Consider the following 18289-nt stretch of genomic DNA (forward strand, 5'->3'; position numbering starts at 1 on the left):
GTGGAGGCCCTCGGCGGGCTGCGCCCCGCACATCCCCGCGCGGGCGCCGGGTGCTCAACGCCCGGCCGCCTCCGGGCCCCGATCGGGGCGCTGCCATGGGGCGCCCGGCCCGGTCCCTCAGCAGGGCACGGCGGGGGCGCGCGGCTGGAGGTGCCGGACCCCGGGCCCGGTCGAGGCGCCGCCGGGCGCGGTGCCGCGCGGTGACCCGCTCCCCCCTCGGCAGGCGGACGCCGCGGGCATGGACTATTCGTACGACGAGGACCTGGACGAGCTGTGCCCGGTGTGCGGGGACAAGGTGTCCGGCTACCACTATGGGCTGCTCACGTGCGAGAGCTGCAAGGTGAGCGCGGCGGGCGGCCCGGGCTTCCCGCTCGGAGCGCGCGCGGGCGGGCGGGCGGCCGGGGCCGAGCGGGGGGCGCCGCGCGCGGGAAGACGGACCCTGCCCGCCTCCCGCGCCAACCCCTCGCCCGCAGGGCTTCTTCAAGCGCACGGTGCAGAACAACAAGCACTACACGTGCACCGAGAGCCAGAGCTGCAAGATCGACAAGACGCAGCGCAAGCGCTGTCCCTTCTGCCGCTTCCAGAAGTGCCTGACCGTGGGGATGCGCCTGGAAGGTGCGCCTCTGCCCTTTGCCCTCTGCCTGCCGGAGCGGGGTTCGGGTGGAAGAAGGGGTGAGGGCACCGCTGGCCTCCTGACAGGGTCTGGGGGCCGGCGATGGGACCTCCCGGGTCTGCGCACCAGAGGGTGAGAGCGGCTGGCGGTCCCCCTGGGCTAGGGGGTGGATGCAGGACCTGCCCGGGTTGGGCTGAGCAGTGTCGGAAAGGGAACCCCGCGGGGGTGACCCTCTTCCCAGCGCCTGGGAAGGGGGCGCGGGACAGAGCCCCGCAGAGAGGAAGGAGTTCTGCCCGACGCGCACCCCAGAGGCTCTGCGCCCCCATCACAGGCTGGGCATTCCCCGCCGGGCGCGCTCCCTTAGCTCTGCGAGCTGCAGATGCCCCGTCTGAAAAAGGGGCTTCATTAGCCGCGGCGCCTGCCGCTCCGGTTGTGAGAGGTTTGCATCAAAAGCTCCTGTTTGGGCGCCCGGCACGAAAATGCGGCACAACAGGTCACCCACTGCCGTCATTATCCGCGAGCCTTATGCTCTTATTGTCTGTCCACCTCGCTCTCCAGCCCACCCATCTGGCCATCTGGCCGTCCATCCAAAGGGCCACTCCGTTTCGGCCCTCGGTGGGTGGGGGTGCCCTTCCCACCCTGCTCTTAGCCGGGTCCTGGAAAGGCCAGGGTGTGGGGGAGCATTCCCCCCAGAGGACCCGCGCCCCAGCCCCGGAGCTCCGTCCAGAGGGGAGGGAAGGCATTGCAGCAGGAAGGGCTCAAGCTCTTTGAGGGTGGACAGTCGTAGGCTTCCACCCTGCTGGCCCCAGCGGGCTGTGAGCCGAGCAGGCAGCTGTTGGCCAAAGTTTTTAAATAATGTGAAGGCCTGAGCGGCTCCGAGGGCTGCGGCCCACCCGTCCTGCCCCCTCGAGGAAGGAGTCCCGGGTGGGGAGAGCTCCCGTCCGCCCGGGGAGCTCCTGTCCCCAGCCTGCGGTCCTCAGGAGAGCTGGGTGCCATGCGCAGGCCTCGGGGAGCAGAGCTGCCCACCCTGAGGCGGGAAGGTTGGCCGGGAGGGTCCAGAGACACGGCGGGCTGAGCCTGGCCTCTCCCTTCTCCTGGCGCCCCCATGGGGTCCTGTCTGAGCGGGGCCGGGGCCACGCTGCAGATGCAGACATGCACCTGTTGGGTCCGGCTGGTGACACATTCTTGGCCAAACGGAGGGACATCTGGTCAGCAAGGGAGGCCCCTTCTCCAGCAAGGAGCCCGGGCCAGCCCTAAACTCCACGTCAAATGTGAAGGCAGTGGGGGAGGCCGAGTCGTTGCGCAGTAGGGGCTTGACAGAGCCAGGCGGTCAGTCAAGAAGCAGCTGGACACTGGGGACCCAGCTCTGAGGGAGCCGCTCAGGGCCCACTGCCTGTCACCATCTCCCTGCCGGGCCGTGCCGGGCACCTGAACCCGTGGCTGTGCCCCCAGGAGCTCTCAGCCGCCTCGCAGGCACCACAGCACTTAGCTTGGTGAGCGGCAAGGACGATGGAGCCTGCCTGACCGCTTGGAGGTGGCCGCCTCAGGGCTTCGTGTTTGGAAGGCGCGAGAGGGCAAGGGTTTGAGGCAGGAGGACTCTCGGAGGCAGGCGGGGAAGATGGAGAAGTCAGAGCAGAGGAGCAGCAGGCTGGTGAGGTGGCATGGCCAGAGCAGGGTGTCAGGAGGTGAGGCGGACGGGGCCAAGGGCATCCACTGCCTCTGTGGGGCGCGCGCCGGGCAGGGAGTGCCAAGGCCAGCTCTGTCTGGGAAGCTCTGCGAGGGCCCGGAGGCCGGGAGGGCCGAGCCTGACCCCTGCCCCTGCCCACAGCCGTGCGCGCCGACCGCATGCGAGGCGGCCGCAACAAGTTTGGGCCCATGTACAAGCGGGACCGGGCCCTGAAGCAGCAGAAGAAGGCGCAGATCCGAGCCAACGGCTTCAAGCTGGAGACAGGCCCCCCCATGGGGGTGCCGCCGCCCCCGCCCCCCCCGGACTACATGCTGCCTCCCGGCCTGCACGCGCCTGAGCCCAAGGGCCTGGGCTCCGCGCCACCTCCCGGGCCACTGGGCGACTTTGGGGCCCCGGCGCTGCCCATGGCCGTGCCCGGCGCCCACGGGCCCCTGGCTGGCTACCTCTACCCCTCCTTCCCCGGCCGCGCCATCAAGTCCGAGTACCCCGAGCCTTATGCCAGCCCCCCGCAGCCCGGGCCCCCCTACGGCTACCCGGAGCCCTTCTCTGGAGGGCCTGGCGTGCCCGAGCTCATCCTGCAGCTGCTGCAGCTGGAGCCGGACGAGGAGCAGGTGCGCGCGCGCATCGTGGGCTGCCTGCAGGAGCCCGCCAAGGGCCGCCCCGACCAGCCCGCGCCCTTCAGCCTGCTGTGCAGGATGGCTGACCAGACCTTCATCTCCATCGTGGACTGGGCACGCAGGTGCATGGTCTTCAAGGAGCTGGAGGTGAGTCCCTCCTCCTGCCCGGCGGGGGGTCAGATCTGGGGTGTGCTCAGCCGCCCAAGCCTGTCTCGGTCACCCCTGGTGTGGGGCTGTCCCGGACACCGGGGTCGGGCATGTCGGGGGGCAGGGAGGCCACACGGGGCACATTGGAGAGTCTCTCTGGTCCATCACAGCCTTTCTGGCCCCCTCCCGCCCGCGGGGTCCCGGCTGCCTCCCCTCGCGTGCATTCCTCACTCCTTCCGTCCCTCTCCTCGGCCTCTCACAGGCTGGGCTCCCTTCATCCCGCCTGTCTCCTGCGGTCTCTCGTGGTCTCTCGCTCCTTGGTGTGTGTCTTTTTGCTCCGGTTTCTCCGGCCTCCCCAGGGTCCTCCCAGTCCAGGTCTCTACAGGCATTTCTCTTGTCATGACACCCTGGGCTCCCCCAGGGGACTAGCTGGGTTCCTTGAGAGACTGTCTCTGGCTTCTCCAGCCCAGGGTCGGGGAGAGGGGCCGGCCCGCCCTGTCCCCCCAGGTGGAGAGGCGCCCGCTCCCTGCCGGCCTCAACTGTAATGCAGGCCTCTCAGCAGCTCTGAGCGGGGCCGCGGGTGTCAGCGCTGTGGCCTTCTCCCCTGCTGCCCCTGCGCCTCTCAGGCCTGACGGCTGAGCCTGTGTCAGCGTGTGTGTGTGTGTGTGTGTGTGCGTGTGCGCGCGCGTGTGTGTCTGTGTGTGCATGGGGAGCTCGGTGGGAGGGTAGATGGGGGGCCGCAGGGCCAACCACCCATCCTCCAGACAAGGGAGCCTTCCTCTCTGCCACCAGACATTCCATCCTGGGGTTGAGGTACCCGAGGCAACAAAGGAAGCAGAGAGCAGGGGGAGAAACTGAGGCCAGGCCAGGAAGAACTTTCCAGTCAGCCTGCCTAGTGGTTTGAAGGCCCATGGCCTGCGAGCTGCCTCCCGTGCCCCGACTGCCTTGGTCAGGCTGTTTGACAACCTCAGGGGTTCCCAAGCCCAGCGAGACCCACCCTCTCTGACCTGGGCACGGGCACCCTTCACTCTGGCGTTCGCCAGCCCCAGGCTAGCCCCCCTGGCTGTTCCGGGCCGGGTGTAATCAGCAGGCCCGTGGCCTCCCCGCTGGGGCCGCTGCAGCCTTGAGCGGCATTGTCGGTGCTGACGCCACTCGGGCCTGGGCTTCCTCCAGGGCATGTGGCCGGATGGGCCGGGGGCACTGCCTGCCTGGACTGCGCATGGGGGTGCTGGGGGATGGGCACTGTGCGCCCCTGGGCTGGGGGTGGCGCCGAGTTGCTCTGGAAGTCAAGCATTGGTGGTGATGGCTCCCACATCCGCTGTGGAGGGTCTCGTGGCTGCGCCTGGGGCTGCGCCATGCGTGGGGCATGGGGTGGGTTCTCGTCCCCGGCCCCCTCTCTGGGCTGGTCTCGGGTGAGGCAAGGGGTCGGCACTTGAACCCTCCCGTCTGCCTCCCACTCAAGCTGGAGGTCCCGGTGGGGAAAGGATCCCAGGACCCTCGGGTTGGCTGCCAGTTTCCTCCCCAGACTCCCCAAGAGCCCCGAGCAGCGGGGAGGAGGGGCAGCGAGTTCCTGGTTCCCGAACCCTGGGTCCAGGGGCAGGGCACTTCCTCTGGCCCGCGGCCTGGTCTCTCGGGGTTTTTCACGCAGGATGGGAAGGGCTTTTGTCCCAGCTTTGCTGAGTGTTTTTTCCTGCTTTCACTTCTCTGTGGTCCAAACCTTCCTGCTTCCCCTTCCCTGAGGTTCAGCATCGACCCAGGAATCTGAGCCATGGTCACTGCCCTGTAGTGGAGGCTTGCGGAGAGGCACCAGCCCAGCCCTGAGAGCGTCCTTAGCTGCCAGCTGGAACGTCTTTCCCTCTGGCCAGTGAGCCCTGGGCGAAAGCCAGAGGGGGGAGGCAGCGGCATGGAGGGGTGCTGGGTGACACCCTCCTGTCCCTTGTGGCTGGCCACTCACCCCTCCGTCTCCAGGCAGCAGAGGCCTCAGCGGAGAGGGGGCTCTCGAGTCTGTGAGCGCCGCCCTTGGGCTGGGCACTGGGGCACTGAAATGAATGGGATGCAGGAGGCTGCCCGGCTAGCGGAGGGGAGATGTGGACACAGCTGATGCCGGCGCAAGGGGCCAAGGCCCTGAGAGCACTGGGGAGGGACCAAGGTGACGCAGAGGGGGAGCAAATGGCTAATCTAAGGACGTCAGGGAAGGACTATTTAATCTGTGCCTTTCCAGAAGGCAGCCCAGGAAGGTTAAGGACTTTCTAGGAAGTGGCGACAGGCCCAGATGTGTGAACAGGCCTCACGCGTCAGGGAATCCAGGGAGTCCTGCAAGCTGGGGCTAGAGAGGTTGGCAGGGTCCGAGCCAGAGCTTGGCTGAGAAGTGGGCAGTGGCGAGGGACAGCCTGCGAGGGTGGCCGGCAGGGCGGGGCGCCCACCAGAGTCTGTGCCCTCCCCAGAGGCTACTCAGCTTCTGTGAAGCTGGTGACATCTTGCTGCCAGTGTGACGGCCTGGCTCGTTGCTCCGCTGGCAGGGATTCTGGGAGCCTGGGTATTGGGGCTCCATATGTCCTCTTGGGATGTTCCTCCTCCTTTTCTCCAGCCTGGAGGTCCCTCTAGCTCTGCATTTCCTTCTTACAATCACGGATCGCAGTCACAGACGTTAATAACAAAGACCCGAAGCTGAGGGGCCTGCACCCACATTTCAGATCTGCCACTTACCTACCAGCTGAGTGACTTTGGGCAAGTGACTTTACTCCTCTGAGACTCAGTTTCCTCACTTATAAAATAGTCATTGAAACAATATCCACGTCAGAGGGCTGTTGTCAGGGTTGAGCCAACCAGGTTTTTACTGAGCCAGGGCGGGCATGTAGCAGCGTTGGGTGAGTGGGAGGCCCAGCTGCCAGTCCCCTGGACAGCCTGCTGCCCCCTGGGCTGCGGACAATGGAATCTGTGAGCCCAGGTGTGTGCAGGCCTGGCTGGAAAAGTGAGGAAAGATACTTTGTATCAGGGTCCTCTGAGCCCAGGGGAATTCTGGGAGAGGGAGGCCCACCTGGCCCTGTGCTAACAAAGCCCCTCTTACCTGCGAGGTAGCAGCAGCTCCCTGTGCCTCTGCTGGGTGGGAGGCAGCGTGTAGGCCAGGCGGGGGCTGCCCCTCCCCTGAAGGACAGGCTGCGAGGCTGCAAGATAGGAATCAGGGAGGAGAGACAGGGGCCAAGAGGGCCCCGTAACCCATCTTGATATCAGGGCGACCCTCCATGGGCAGCTCCGAGGCCCTGGGCTGGCAACAGAGTTAACCGCTCAGATATATGGGTTCATTTAAGCGGCAGTAACTGTCAGTCGCAGGCTGACAAACGGCGGCCGCTGACCGCTTGGCCGGGAGAGCCCCGGGGAGCCGAGCCCGCCAGCCGCTGGAGCGTTGCAGAGCCGCCGGCCTTCACCGCCAGCCCGTGGACCCCGGGGGGCTCTGCGGGGTCCTGCAGGGAGGGAGGTCAGCTCGGAGCCCATAAATACCCCGTCTCCGAGGCAGGCTGCAGAGTGTCAAGGCTCCGGGAAGATTTGTGGCAGGAGGGCCGGGCGGCCGGGGCACTGGCCGAGCAGACGGGCTGGGACGCGAGGGCCCCGGGCCCTGCGCCGCCGTGTCCTTGCTCCCGGGGCGGTAGAGAGGCCTGAGGGTCGAGGGGGAGACGTTTGCCTCCCGAGAAACCTGGGAAGGTGAAAACCAACGCTCTTTGGTAAAGTGAGCCGGCCTCTTAGCCACCTGCTTTCCATGGAGAGGGCTGGCGGCTCCCGCCTCTGGTTTTCTTTTAAATGAAAAGGGAAGAGAGAGAGAGAGAGAGAGAGAGAGAGTGTGTGTGTGTGTGTGTGTGTGTGTGTGCGCGCGTGTGCCTGTGTGCGCTGTTGTGGAGTTTGGTGTCTACGTGTCCATCTGTCTGTGCAGGGGAAAGGTGAGTCACAAATCTGGTAGGAAAGGTTGCCCTAGGGGGGGCAGGTGAGGCCGCCGGGGCAGGGGCAGCATGGCTGGGAGAACCAACCACCAGGCCCCAGAACCTTCCATTCCTCACGCAGTGTGCGCCTATGTTTTCTCTACCCAGAGAGGGAGGATTTGTTTCCCCATTTCTCAGAACAGGAAATGAGGGCAGAGGAGGATGTGCGGCTGAGCTGGGAGAGAAACAAAAGGCACAGGCCGCCCGAGCTCGGCCGCCATGTTGCCCCTCCGCCCTGGCCACCCCTATCCTATCCGCCCTGCTGGGCAGGGCTGCCCCCGCTCCCAGGGTCTGAGGCCTGGGGACAGAGTCTGCTTCCAGGGCTTGGCCTGCGGGTCACTGTGACCCCTGCTGCTTTCTGCCTGAAACTCGGCCTGCTTATCTCTTAATTCTCCCCCTTATCGCTCCCTCTTCCACCCCCCCACCCCCTGTTCCTTCAATCTGGCACAAGGGTGTCTGCTCCGAGGGCCTCGTGGGGTGTGGGGCAGAGCCCAGTGCTGCATGTCTTCCTCCTCTACCCCAGCCGGGGGGCCGGGGGGCCAGTGTCACTCACCCGGCAGGCCCCTTCTACCTGGGCCTCGGGAGCCCAAGGTCCCCAGAAGACGGGTGCAGTTGGGGCATCTGGGAGACGCCCACTCCTGCGTGCCCCCTGAGGAGAGCCTCTGTTCCTGGAGCATGGCCGGGTCACAGGGCAGGGGTGAGGAGCCCCGGGCTGCTGGGCTGGGCCTGGTCGTCAGGGCTCTCTGGACCTCCCTTCCTACTTGGAACCTGTGGTGGGGAGGTCTCTTTGACCACTTCCTGAGGAGAGATAGGGAGCGGGCTCCGGGATTCACCCCTGCCCTGGTTCTCACTCTCTCCTGGCCACTCCCTCCAGGGCTAGCAGGTCCTTGGGCCCCCTGGCTGGGCTTCCTGTCCTGGCATTGATGGGGTTGTGGCGGGGAGATGGACGGCCTGCGGCCTAGAGTAGGACAGAGACAGATCTTCCCTCTGTGGACTGGCGAGAGGGGGGCCTGAAGGGACCCTGACTTTGTCTGCAGCTGCTCACTTTTCTCTTTGTCCACTTTCTCCTCTCCCTCCATCTGCCTGAGGATAGGCCTCCCCTGGGGTGCTCCCAGCCCAGGAGGGGTCAGAGGAGAGGAGGGGCTTCTACTCCTGAGATGAGAGCTGCTCATTAGGCCTAGGCCAGTTCAGACGGGGCGGCCTGGGCTCCTGGGATGCACAACTTGCTCATCAACGACCCACTGACCTCTGCTCTGGGGATCCAAAAATGAGCAGGTGACCAGTCTTGCCTTTCCAAGCGCCACAGGTATTGGGGGAGACAGAGGCATGAGTTAATCAGGTCATGCAGGTGCCCTGTGCAGAGGATGGTGAGGGCACCAAGGGAGGAGGGGGGATCTGGGTGGGCTTCAAGAGGGAAGCGACAAGCCTGCCTGAGTGGCAAAAGTGGATCTTCGTCTATACCTGGTTGTTAAAAGCTCAGATCTGGAGCCAGACAGAGCTGTGTGACCTTGGGCAACTTTCTCGACCTATCTGGGCTCTCCATGGATTGGGGCTAACAGCCGTACCAACTTCTCAGGGCTGTGGAACCGCTGTGCAATGCTGCTAGCTGGCTTGGTTTGCAGAGGTTGCAGGGCCCAGCCCAGGGAGTCGGCTGATGAGCCACAGAGGCTGAGAGGGACTGAGCCTGTACTGTGCCCTCCTAGCTTGCCTTATAACACCCAGTGAGGTTCTGAGCACCCGGAGGGCTCTGTGTGTGTCACTGAGAATGCCAGACGCCGCCCCGGCCTGACTGGCTCTGTGTGTTCCCGGGAGAGGCCCTCGGCCTCCCTGAGTGGCAGAGTCTTCATCTACACCCTGGAGATTTAGGCCAGAGGAGTCCCAGAGGGCTCTTCTGGCTCTTGGCATCCTACAGTCCCGAGTCCCTCAAATGTCCACTGCCATTGCCATGGGTCCCCCAAAGTGGGAGGGACGGGCCCCGTCCGAGCACTGAGTGCCCCCAGCTGCAGCCTGGGTGTTCGGCACCCCCCTGGGGCTCTTCTGTTCTGCTGCCAACAGCAAACCATTGCTCTCCCCTGCTCACTGCCTGGGCGGGACGGGGGGCCTCGCTCCCCCCGAGCCTGAGAGCTCTACAGAAGGTCCAGGGGAGCCCTCTCTTTTCCCTCCAGGGCTCATTTTTGAGCAATTTAGGCTGCTGGCCATGTGACCACCGCCCAGTGGGCACAAGATGAAAATTAATACCACTCCCCGCCATGTTGCCGGGACCCTTCCCAAAGCACTTCCAGGGACGTTCCGGAGTCACATTTATCGAAAGCCTAATATGTGCCAAACCAGGTTCTAATGCTCAGCCCACTTTGCAGATGAGAAAACTGAGCCGCAGGAAGGTTCTAGACCTCGCGTGGGGCCGTGCGGCTCAGCAGCAGAGCTGGTCCTGAGGCCCCAGGTCCGCTCTGATGAAGTTGGCGGGGACCCTGGCAGGGAGCCTCAGCGCTGAGAGCTGGGAGGACCCCGTGCTCCTGTCCCTTCCAGGTGGCCGACCAGATGACCCTGCTGCAGAGCTGCTGGAGCGAGCTGCTGGTGTTCGACCACATCTACCGCCAGATCCAGCACGGCAAGGAGAGCAGCATCCTGCTGGTCACCGGGCAGGAGGTGACCGGGCCTGCCTGTGCCGCCCCTCCCCCCTGCACCCTCCAGAAGGGTCCAGGCTTTTCCGGGGCTGACCCTAGGCACCCCAGATATCGGCCCTTTCCCCTATTTCATGGGATGCCCACTGGCCTGACCCCGCTCTGTCCAGCCTTGGCCCTGGCCGTGAGAGGAGCCGGGCCCTGGGAGCCCCACTCTGGGCGAAGCAGCTCGGGGGTGTGGGCGGGGGTGGGGAGCACTGGGAGGTCACGCTGGGTCCTGAAGGATAACACAGGGGCTGGTCAGGAAGTGAAAGGCCGTGGGGGCAGAGGGCAGAGCAGGGCAAGACTCAGGGAGGGCAGTTTAGGACGGCTGTGTATGTGGGATTTGGGGAGCAGGTGTCCTGTGGGGTGTGAGGTGAGGGATAAGGCTGGATCCAGGGGCTGCTAGGAGCTGGGTTGGGCAGGACCTTGCCAGCCTTCAATCATGAACAAATGAATGAGTGAATGGATGAACAAACAGGGCTTCTGGGCCCCAAAGCTCAAAGTCAGATTTTGGGTCCCCTTAGGGCAGGGAACATCCCTCTAGGGTGGGAGCCTTGGGCTCCCTGAAATGCCACAGGCATCCACAGGAGAGATTCTAGGGGAGGAACATGATCAGGTTGCATTTGAACAAGCACATGGTTGGGGCAAAGAGGCAGGGAAGGAGGGCCTGGAGGCTGCGCCCCCTGCTCAGTGTTGGGATGCTGGGGGGTGCACTTTCAAGGAGGACCCCCAAGTGGTAAGAGCAGGTGCAGGGGAAATGGAGGAAGGGGAGAAAGCAGAGAAGGGGGGGCTGGCCTGGGTGGGGGACAGCGGAGGAGGAGGGGCCTGACCCGCGCTGTGGGTGTGGGGTGAGAGGCCGAGGCGCTGCTGCCATCCCCTGCTGCCACCCCAGCAGCTTCTTCCTCCTCTCTTCTCAACCCTGGGTGTCGCAGGCTCCCGGGGCCAGGGGACTGCTGAGGCCACCTGGGAGCAGAGGGCAGGTGTGAGGTGTGCGTGTGTTTGGGCTGGCCCGGGTCAGCCATGGGCGTGCTGCGTGCACGTGTGTCTGCCTGCGTGTTATCGTGAGTGTGTGGGTGTTGGGACCTGCCTGTCACATGTGGACATGAGCACACGCGGATGTTACCCGGTGATGCGACCTCACCGTGTGTGTGTGTGTGTGTGTGTGTGTACACGCGCGTGCACACGCGTGACAACCTGCAAGTGCGCTGTGTGTGTGTGAAGGTGCACTGAGGTGTGGCCACGTGCCCAGCCCAATGTCCACGAGTGGGGCTCTGAGCAGGCCCGTGGCCAAGTCCACGTGTGTCGGGCAGGCCCCGGGCCCCACAGCCTGCCCGCTGCCGGGCTGGCTGCAGACACCCCACGAAACGAAGCCCTTTGTGCCACTGGGCCTGTGGGCGGCCGTGTGTGTGAAGGAGCCTCCCGCCTTCCTCTGCGCCCACCTGTCCCACTGGCTCTGCAGCTTCCGGGCCCTCAGCTCCGGAGCGGGCACCGAGGATTGCTGGGGCCGCTGTGCCCTCAGTTTCGGGAATGGGAGGGCCTCTGGGGGGGCCTCTGGGGTGGGTCAGCTCCTGGACAGGTGCCTCTGGTCCCTACCGCCCCCGGCCCCGATCAGAACCCCTTGCCGCGTCCTGGCCGCCGCCAGCCCTCTGACCCTGCGCTCCGCCCGCCAGGTGGAGCTGACCACGGTGGCCGCGCAGGCGGGCTCCCTGCTGCACAGCCTGGTGCTGCGGGCGCAGGAGCTGGTGCTGCAGCTGCACGCGCTGCAGCTGGACCGCCAGGAGTTCGTCTGCCTCAAGTTCCTCATCCTCTTCAGCCTCGGTGAGTGGCCGTGGGCCTGGCCCGCCGGGTGGCCGGGGCGGCGTGGGGCGTGGGCGCTCCTGGGGAGGCCAAGCCGGGCTCTGCGGGAGGAGCGGTTGTCGGGGCCGGGCCCCCCTCAGGGTGTGAGGGACCTGGCCCAGGGCCTGGTGTCTAAAATGGGGGCTGCTCCCTCTGTGGGCTTGTTTCTCCGCGGCCAAGATAAAGCCTTAGGCTTGCGGGTTACGGGACAAGGACCCCGCGGAGGCTCCGCTAAATTCCTGACGGGCAGCCCTGGACAAGTGCCCGAGGCACCGCCACAGCATGCCGGTGACTTCAGGAGCTCTTGTTCCCCGGCCCCCACCGGTTTCCCTAAGTTCCTGCTCTGAGGGTCCGAATTCTGACGCTGAGAAATGTGGGAGCTCAGACCCCCTTATCCCAGTCCCTCTCTCCCTCGTTCCTTCATTCTGCCTTTGCTGAGCCTCTGCCGTGTGGAGGCGCTGGGAGCCCCCAGGCCCCGTCTTCACCCAGTCGGCCTCCTCTTGGGGAATGGATGAGCCCTAGGGGCAGCCAGTTAGGAGCTGGGTCCCCAGGCTCTTGGAGGAGCCTCAGGACCCCCGCCAGGCCACCGCCTGCTGGGGGACCCCCTGCTGGGGGACCCCCTGCTTCCTCTGCTTGTGACCTCATCTCGGAGAGCCAAGGGGCTCCGGGAGGCGGCTCGGGCCAGAGTCCTGGGCGTGAGCTGCTGGGATGTGGTGACCAGGAGTTGTGTGTTTGTGCCTTTGTGTCGTGTGTCTGTTTGCACTCACGCGTGTGCCTGTGTGTGCAGGCTGCGGATTTCTACGGGGTTGTTAATTTTTACGTCTGAACATTGAGGGGCGATGGGGAGACGTGAAGACACGAGGGGCTTGGAGGGGAGCGTGGTGCTTGGAGGCACATAGATTGGCGTGTGGGGTCAGTGGGGGTCTGGGCGGTTTGTAGGTGATGGTTCTGACCTGCCCACCATCACCAGGCCTCCAGGGAGGCCCTGTGGGGGTGGGGTAGAGGGTGGGTAGCCAGTCACATCTCCCTGGCCAGGGCTCCCTCTTGTCCTTGGGTGCCCCCTGCAGAGCAGGACCCTGTCCTGGTTTTCCAGACCACTGGGGCCTGAGACACACGTCCTGCAGCCCCGTCCCCTCTGCCACCAAAACCCCGGGCACCAGAGACCGCCAGGCCCTGCTGTGCTGGCCTCCGCCACGCGATCCCCGGGGACTCCTCCTTCTACGGGGCATGGGGGGGGGATCAGAGCTGGGCCAGGCAAGTGACTGGGCTCAGACCCACCCTCCCGTGGCCCAGAGTCAGGGGCTGTCTGCGGTGCTTGGCTGGCATGGGCTGGGAGGAGAGAGGGAGGGATAAGAGTGTGTAGACGTGCACACGCATGTGCGAGGCGAGGTGCAAGAGTGGGTGGTGGGGGGATGGTGAGGAATGGGCTGTTTGTGAGGTTAGTGGAGAGCCAGGATTCTAAACCTAAACTCCCTCTGGCATGTGCCACTGCGCATGTCCACCTCTTCTTCGAGCCTCTACTTCCCCATCTGCACATAGGGACCGTAATAATCCTTTGCTGGCAAGAGTCCATGAGAGAATTCCCCAGATGCCCACATGTGGCCTCAGGATGTGCGTCGGGGCTGTTCTGAGCATCATCATCATTGTGAAAGTGAGTGCGCCAATGACCGGGCACGAAGGAAGTGGCTGAATGGCGGGGTCAGGCTCCATCTGTATCGCCTGATGCGTGTCCGGCACAGTGCCTGGTTTCGTGGGCAGGGACATGGGTCAGGCTGAGGGGGGTGTTCTGGAGAGGAGATATCAAGTCTACCTAGGATACTGGGCTGGGCTTCTTGGAGGAGGGGCCTCTGAGCTGGGCCTTGTAGTATGAGTAGGAGTGTTCTGGGTGAAACAAAGCAGGCTGCAGTCAGAGCATTCCAGATGGAAGGAGCGGTTAGTACCAAAGTCTGGGGAATTCTGGCTGGTTGTGGCCGCAGGCCAGGGGGAGCTGGGGAGGAGGTGGAGCAGGCTGGGACTGAGCTCTGCGAAGTCTTGAGTGCTGGGCCAAGCACCTTGAACCTGGCCCTGGGAAGGATTTGAAGCTGGAGGAACCTGATCAAATTTGCGTTTATTTTAGCAAGGTCCTTTCACTTCAGGCATGGATGGAGGTGGCAGCCCAGACCTCTGTAAGAGGCTGGGCCCTGGGCTGGGGTGCACTGGGCCAATTTGGGCAGAATGAGGGAGAAGCTTTGCCCGGAGTCTGGAAGAGGGTCGGGAGGCCCCTCTCCCAATGCACCCGGAGCACTGGTCTGCAAGGGAACCTGGCTCTGGGAGAGGGAGGGCCCAAGACCCCAAGACCTCTAGTTGGCACCCTGGGCATCACTCCCGGGTTGGCGCTTCCCTGGCTGGGCGGCCGTCTCCTGTGATCCCCCCACCGCCTCCTGTCCACTCAGCGCCTCCTTCTCGCCTGCCTCTGCAGAAGGGTACCATTTGGTGTCTAAATAGCCAGTTCAGACAGGCGTGGAGGCAGGTAAGGAGGTTTAATTAAAATTAGTGCCTCTCTCCTGGCAATCGTGGTGTTTATGAAGATGGGCCCGGCTGGCATTGTTCTGCAGAGGACTTAATCGAAGCTTAATGGATTGACCTAACATTCGATTTCCTGACTTCCATTGAGGCGGCGGCAGCAGCATTCCCTTAAGCGTTTGCAATTTACCCACTGCTCTGAGCCAACAAAAGGCGGCCTGAATAGCAGCCCCACTCGAGGGGCCATTGTGCGCGGGGGCGCCTGCCTGAGTCACCGCTATTGGGACAACATTCTTTATGCCTCGCTGGAATGAAAGGATTATTCAAATATTCAATTAAACCGTGAAAAGGGGGCTTTTCTGAGAGCCTGCAGGGCCCCCAGCTCGGCAGAGCTAGCAGGCGGCTCTCCGACGTGGGGGTGTCTTCTCCCAGCCCCCTCCCACCTCCAGGATTGCTGGGAACCGAGCAGGCTTGGGGGGTCTATGAGGCTCATCTCCCACACGCCTGTGTCTAGACTTCTGCACTTCAGGGCCCAGAGCTGACACCAAGCAGGTCTGGTTCTTGGACACCCTGGAAGCGGAGACTCACCTGTACCTATTTAGCAGATAACAGGAGACTGAGGCTCGGAGAGGAGAAGGGACTTACCCAAGGTCATCCAGCTGCTGGATGCCGGGGCCTGAGGCCCTGACACGTGAGAGGGCTGTCTGGTTTGTGCGACCCCGGCTCTGTGTCGGGTGGGCGGTGGGCTGTTGGCTTGGCCGTATCTGTCAGCCCACAGCATCTCCGTCTGTCTCATAAGATCAGTCAAGGGGCAGGGCTTGTCCTTGGTCTCCTCCAAAGTGAGGAAGAAGTCACATCTGGCTCCAGATACACTCTCTGGGGAATCCTGGGCCCCCAGGGTTGAGGGCCCTAGGAATGGACTCCTGGATTGGGTGAACTTGAAGGTGTCATGTCCAGTTCCCCAGGAACCTGAGTGCATATTTGACCCCACCCCTGTTTGCCCACAGGCATGTGGAGCCAGAGAGACCTGGATTTAAATCCAGACATGGGCATCTGCTGTGTTCCTGGGCACACCCCACATCCACGTGCACCCTCTGACCTTCCTGGGCGTCTATTGGGAAGACCTGAGCTGGTTCCAGGGTTCCAGGGGCCCAGGACACTGGGTTGCCAGTCATGTGCTGGAGCCCCTGGGGTACAAGCGGTGCCTGTGCTTCCTTTCCCAGTCCTGTAGCCCACCTCATTGGGACAGTGGGGGTCCCCAGCCCACAGAGGGCTGAGGGACCCATAGAACTGCCCCGAGGGGGGCTGTCCCTGAGAGCTGTCCTTGTTCTGCTCCCACACCTTGCACTCCGCTGTCCCTGGCACTGTGCTGCTGAGGACAGTAAATCCTGGTAAAGCCTGATCCTCCCCAGCTCCCCCTCTTCTGCCGCTCCTGCCCCGACTGCAGCATCCCAGTCCAGTCCCCCTCCCACTCCAGCTGTTTTCTCAGGTCCCTCTACCGCTGTGTGGCCTTGAGCTGGTCTCTCCCCTTCTCTGGACCCTCAGCCTCCTATTGGGAATTGTTAGAAAACAATGCCAAGAGAATTGCCCAGCCCCAGGGAGGGTGAGGGAGCAGGAGAGGTGAAGAGAAGACAGAATTGGGGTAGGGCCAGCAGGCAACTTGCTCCGGGGAGGTCAGTGAGGTGGGAGCAGTCAGCAGGGGGACTTCCCATGACCTTTGAGTGTGTCTGGAGCAGGCGGGGCTAGAGAGCAGGTCTGCTGTGTACAGTCGGGCAGGTTGCTCACTGCACAAAGGCACCGAGGCAGGGGATTGGTCAGGGTGAAATCCTCCAGCTTGTATGCCCTCTGCCAAGTCTCTCTGAGAACTTTCTAATTGGCACAAAGGTGCCTTGTGGCGCTCCTGGGAGGTGAGGAAGAAAATGGCCAGGCCCACTTACTGACGGGAAGTGAGGGGGCCAGGGGTAGGGGTGGAGGATCAGGTCAGGTCTTGCCATATGCCTTGGGCCCAGCTCAGGTTTCCCTAAATCCGACTTGGGACAACACAGGCCTTGGTGGGTGCGCTGGGGGCGGCTGGGGATCAGGGTTGCCAGGAGCATCAAGCCTTCCTGGCGCAGTGGGTGTTAAGAAGGATTAAAGGGCCAAGCGCTGCACATGTCGGCTCCACTGACTCCCCCGCAGCAGCAGGGCCGGGGTGATGGGGGCAGAAGCCAAGGGCATGGACAACCATTTTCTGAGCCGCTGGACACCATATCCCAGGCAAGACTGTGCAGGGATTTGGGGAGCGGGGACAAAGCCTGTGGGTTCCTGCTGACCCTTGGGCCCTGGGCAGGCACCAGCTGGAGAAGCTGCCCAGGAGCTGAAGGAGGCGCGTGAGCAGAAGGAGAACGTCACCCTCCCTGGGGCACCCCCCTTTCCTGGAGGAAGAGGGCCTTGTCAGGGCGGGGCAGAGCAAGGCCGTGGCTCCTAAATGGGGGGCTGGATTTGAACCCCCTTCAGCCCCAACTGTTTGTGTCTTCCCTGGACCCCTGTGGGGGGAGGCATTCTTCACCCGCCTGCACCAAAGATCCGGGGCGGCCCTGACGGCCCGGCCCCCCGCGCGGCTGCTTCCCGCACACCGTCTGGGTCATGGAGCTGCGACTCGCCGTCAGTCTCTCTCCGGATCTTCCTTTTCTGGTTTTTGTTTTGTGCACTCAGCCCGCGCCTTGAGAGACCCCGTGCGCTCGGTGCTCCAGCTGCGCCTCCCTCCGTCTGCCGCGCAGGCCTCCCGCGGGGCGCCTCGCCCAGCCAGACCCCCCTCGGCCTCCCGCGGGCCCAGCTGTGCCCCTCCAGGCGGTGAGGGCCCGTCCCCCCCCCCCCCCCCGGCCGCCCGGCGCCGAGCTCGTGCGGGCACAGCGGCCACTGCAGCAGGGGCGCGGCTGGCCCTGAGCGGCGCGGGGGGGCCACTGCGGGGGTCTTGGCCGTGGGGCCGGGCCGGGCCTGGGCGAGACAGGAGCCCTTGGCTGTCTCAGCCGGGCTCTGAGCCTTCCCGAGGGCCGGTGGCTGCTCCTCTGCCTCCCGCCGCGTGTCCACTCTGAGGCTCGCAGCAGCCTGGGACGGGGGGCTGCGCTCCGGCTCCCCCGAGAGAGGAGCAGCCTGGTGAGGCGGGATGCGGGCGGGTGCCATGGCGACCCGGTGGGCGACGGTTGGGGCGCCCACGGCGGTGACAGGTGCCCGTGCGGCCGACGGCGGGACGTTGGCGCTGGTGGCGGCTGAGGGTGCGGGTGACCTGCTGGCTGGGGCGGCGTCCCCCAGGGTGATGACCCAACAGGGGTGACAGGCGTGCCCTTGGTTGGCTTGTTGGTGGCAGCAGCGGCCACATCCGGGGAAAACAGGGCTGTCCGCGTGGGAGACAGACCCGGGGGTCTCCCTCGGCCGCGGGAGGGTGCCGTGTGGGGAGGGAGGGCGCGGCTGGGGTGCGGGTGGGTGGCAGCCCTCAGGACTCCAGTGCCCACCAGGACAGGGTGCCTGTGAAGGTGGGGGGCCGGGGTGCCCGTGAAGGTGGGGGGCCGGGGTGGGGCGGGCTCCAACCGTGCGCCCCCTTTGCAGATGTGAAGTTCCTGAACAACCACGGCCTGGTGAAGGACGCGCAGGAGAAGGCCAACGCCGCGCTGCTCGACTACACCCTGTGCCACTACCCGCACTGCGGGGACAAGTTCCAGCAGCTGCTGCTGTGCCTGGTGGAGGTGCGGGCGCTGAGCATGCAGGCCAAGGAGTACCTGTACCACAAGCACCTGGGCAACGAGATGCCCCGCAACAACCTGCTCATCGAGATGCTCCAAGCCAAGCAGACTTGAGCCTGGCGGAGGGCGGAGAGGGCGGCCGGGCGGGGAGGGGCCGCGGCGCAGCCACCCGGGCCCTCCAGGGGGTTTATTTCATGACGCTGCCCCGGGAGCCCCACCCCATAGGCCCCTGCCCCCAGCTCTCGGAAGCCCTGTGTTCGGGAAGGCGGGTGTGGGTGGGCAGGGCCTGGTGGAGGGGTGGGCCCTGCTCATCACAGCCTCCTGCCTGCCACGCGGAGCGCCCCAAGGAGGTGATGCTGATCACCCCCTCCTCCCCCTGCTCCCAGCTGTCTGTCCTGGAGTCTGGTGTGCAGGCCCAGGGGGGAGGTTTGGGGTTCCCTGTGGGTACCGCCGTGGCCCTTGGGTCAGAGGTCATTCCTTCTCCTTCTCCTGCAAGCAGAGGCAGAGAGAGGTTATGCGGGGGTCAACGGGGGG

General features: G+C 64.6%; 1 protein-coding gene across 1 annotated transcript; it reads left to right on the plus strand.

The window, feature by feature from the left end:
* Positions 1 to 229: 229 nt before the first annotated feature.
* Positions 230 to 17869, plus strand: NR5A1 (nuclear receptor subfamily 5 group A member 1; the record flags this gene model as incomplete). Its single annotated transcript, XM_084236934.1, has 6 exons — positions 230 to 340; positions 474 to 615; positions 2442 to 3064; positions 9562 to 9681; positions 11369 to 11516; positions 17622 to 17869. Exons 1-6 carry the CDS (start codon positions 239 to 241, stop codon positions 17867 to 17869), a joined length of 1383 nt encoding a protein of 460 aa, XP_084093060.1. The 5' UTR covers positions 230 to 238.
* Positions 17870 to 18289: the final 420 nt, after the last annotated feature.

The sequence above is a fragment of the Talpa europaea genome, assembly GCF_964194135.1.
Source record: "Talpa europaea genome assembly, chromosome: 7".
Taxonomy (NCBI): domain Eukaryota; kingdom Metazoa; phylum Chordata; class Mammalia; order Eulipotyphla; family Talpidae; genus Talpa; species Talpa europaea.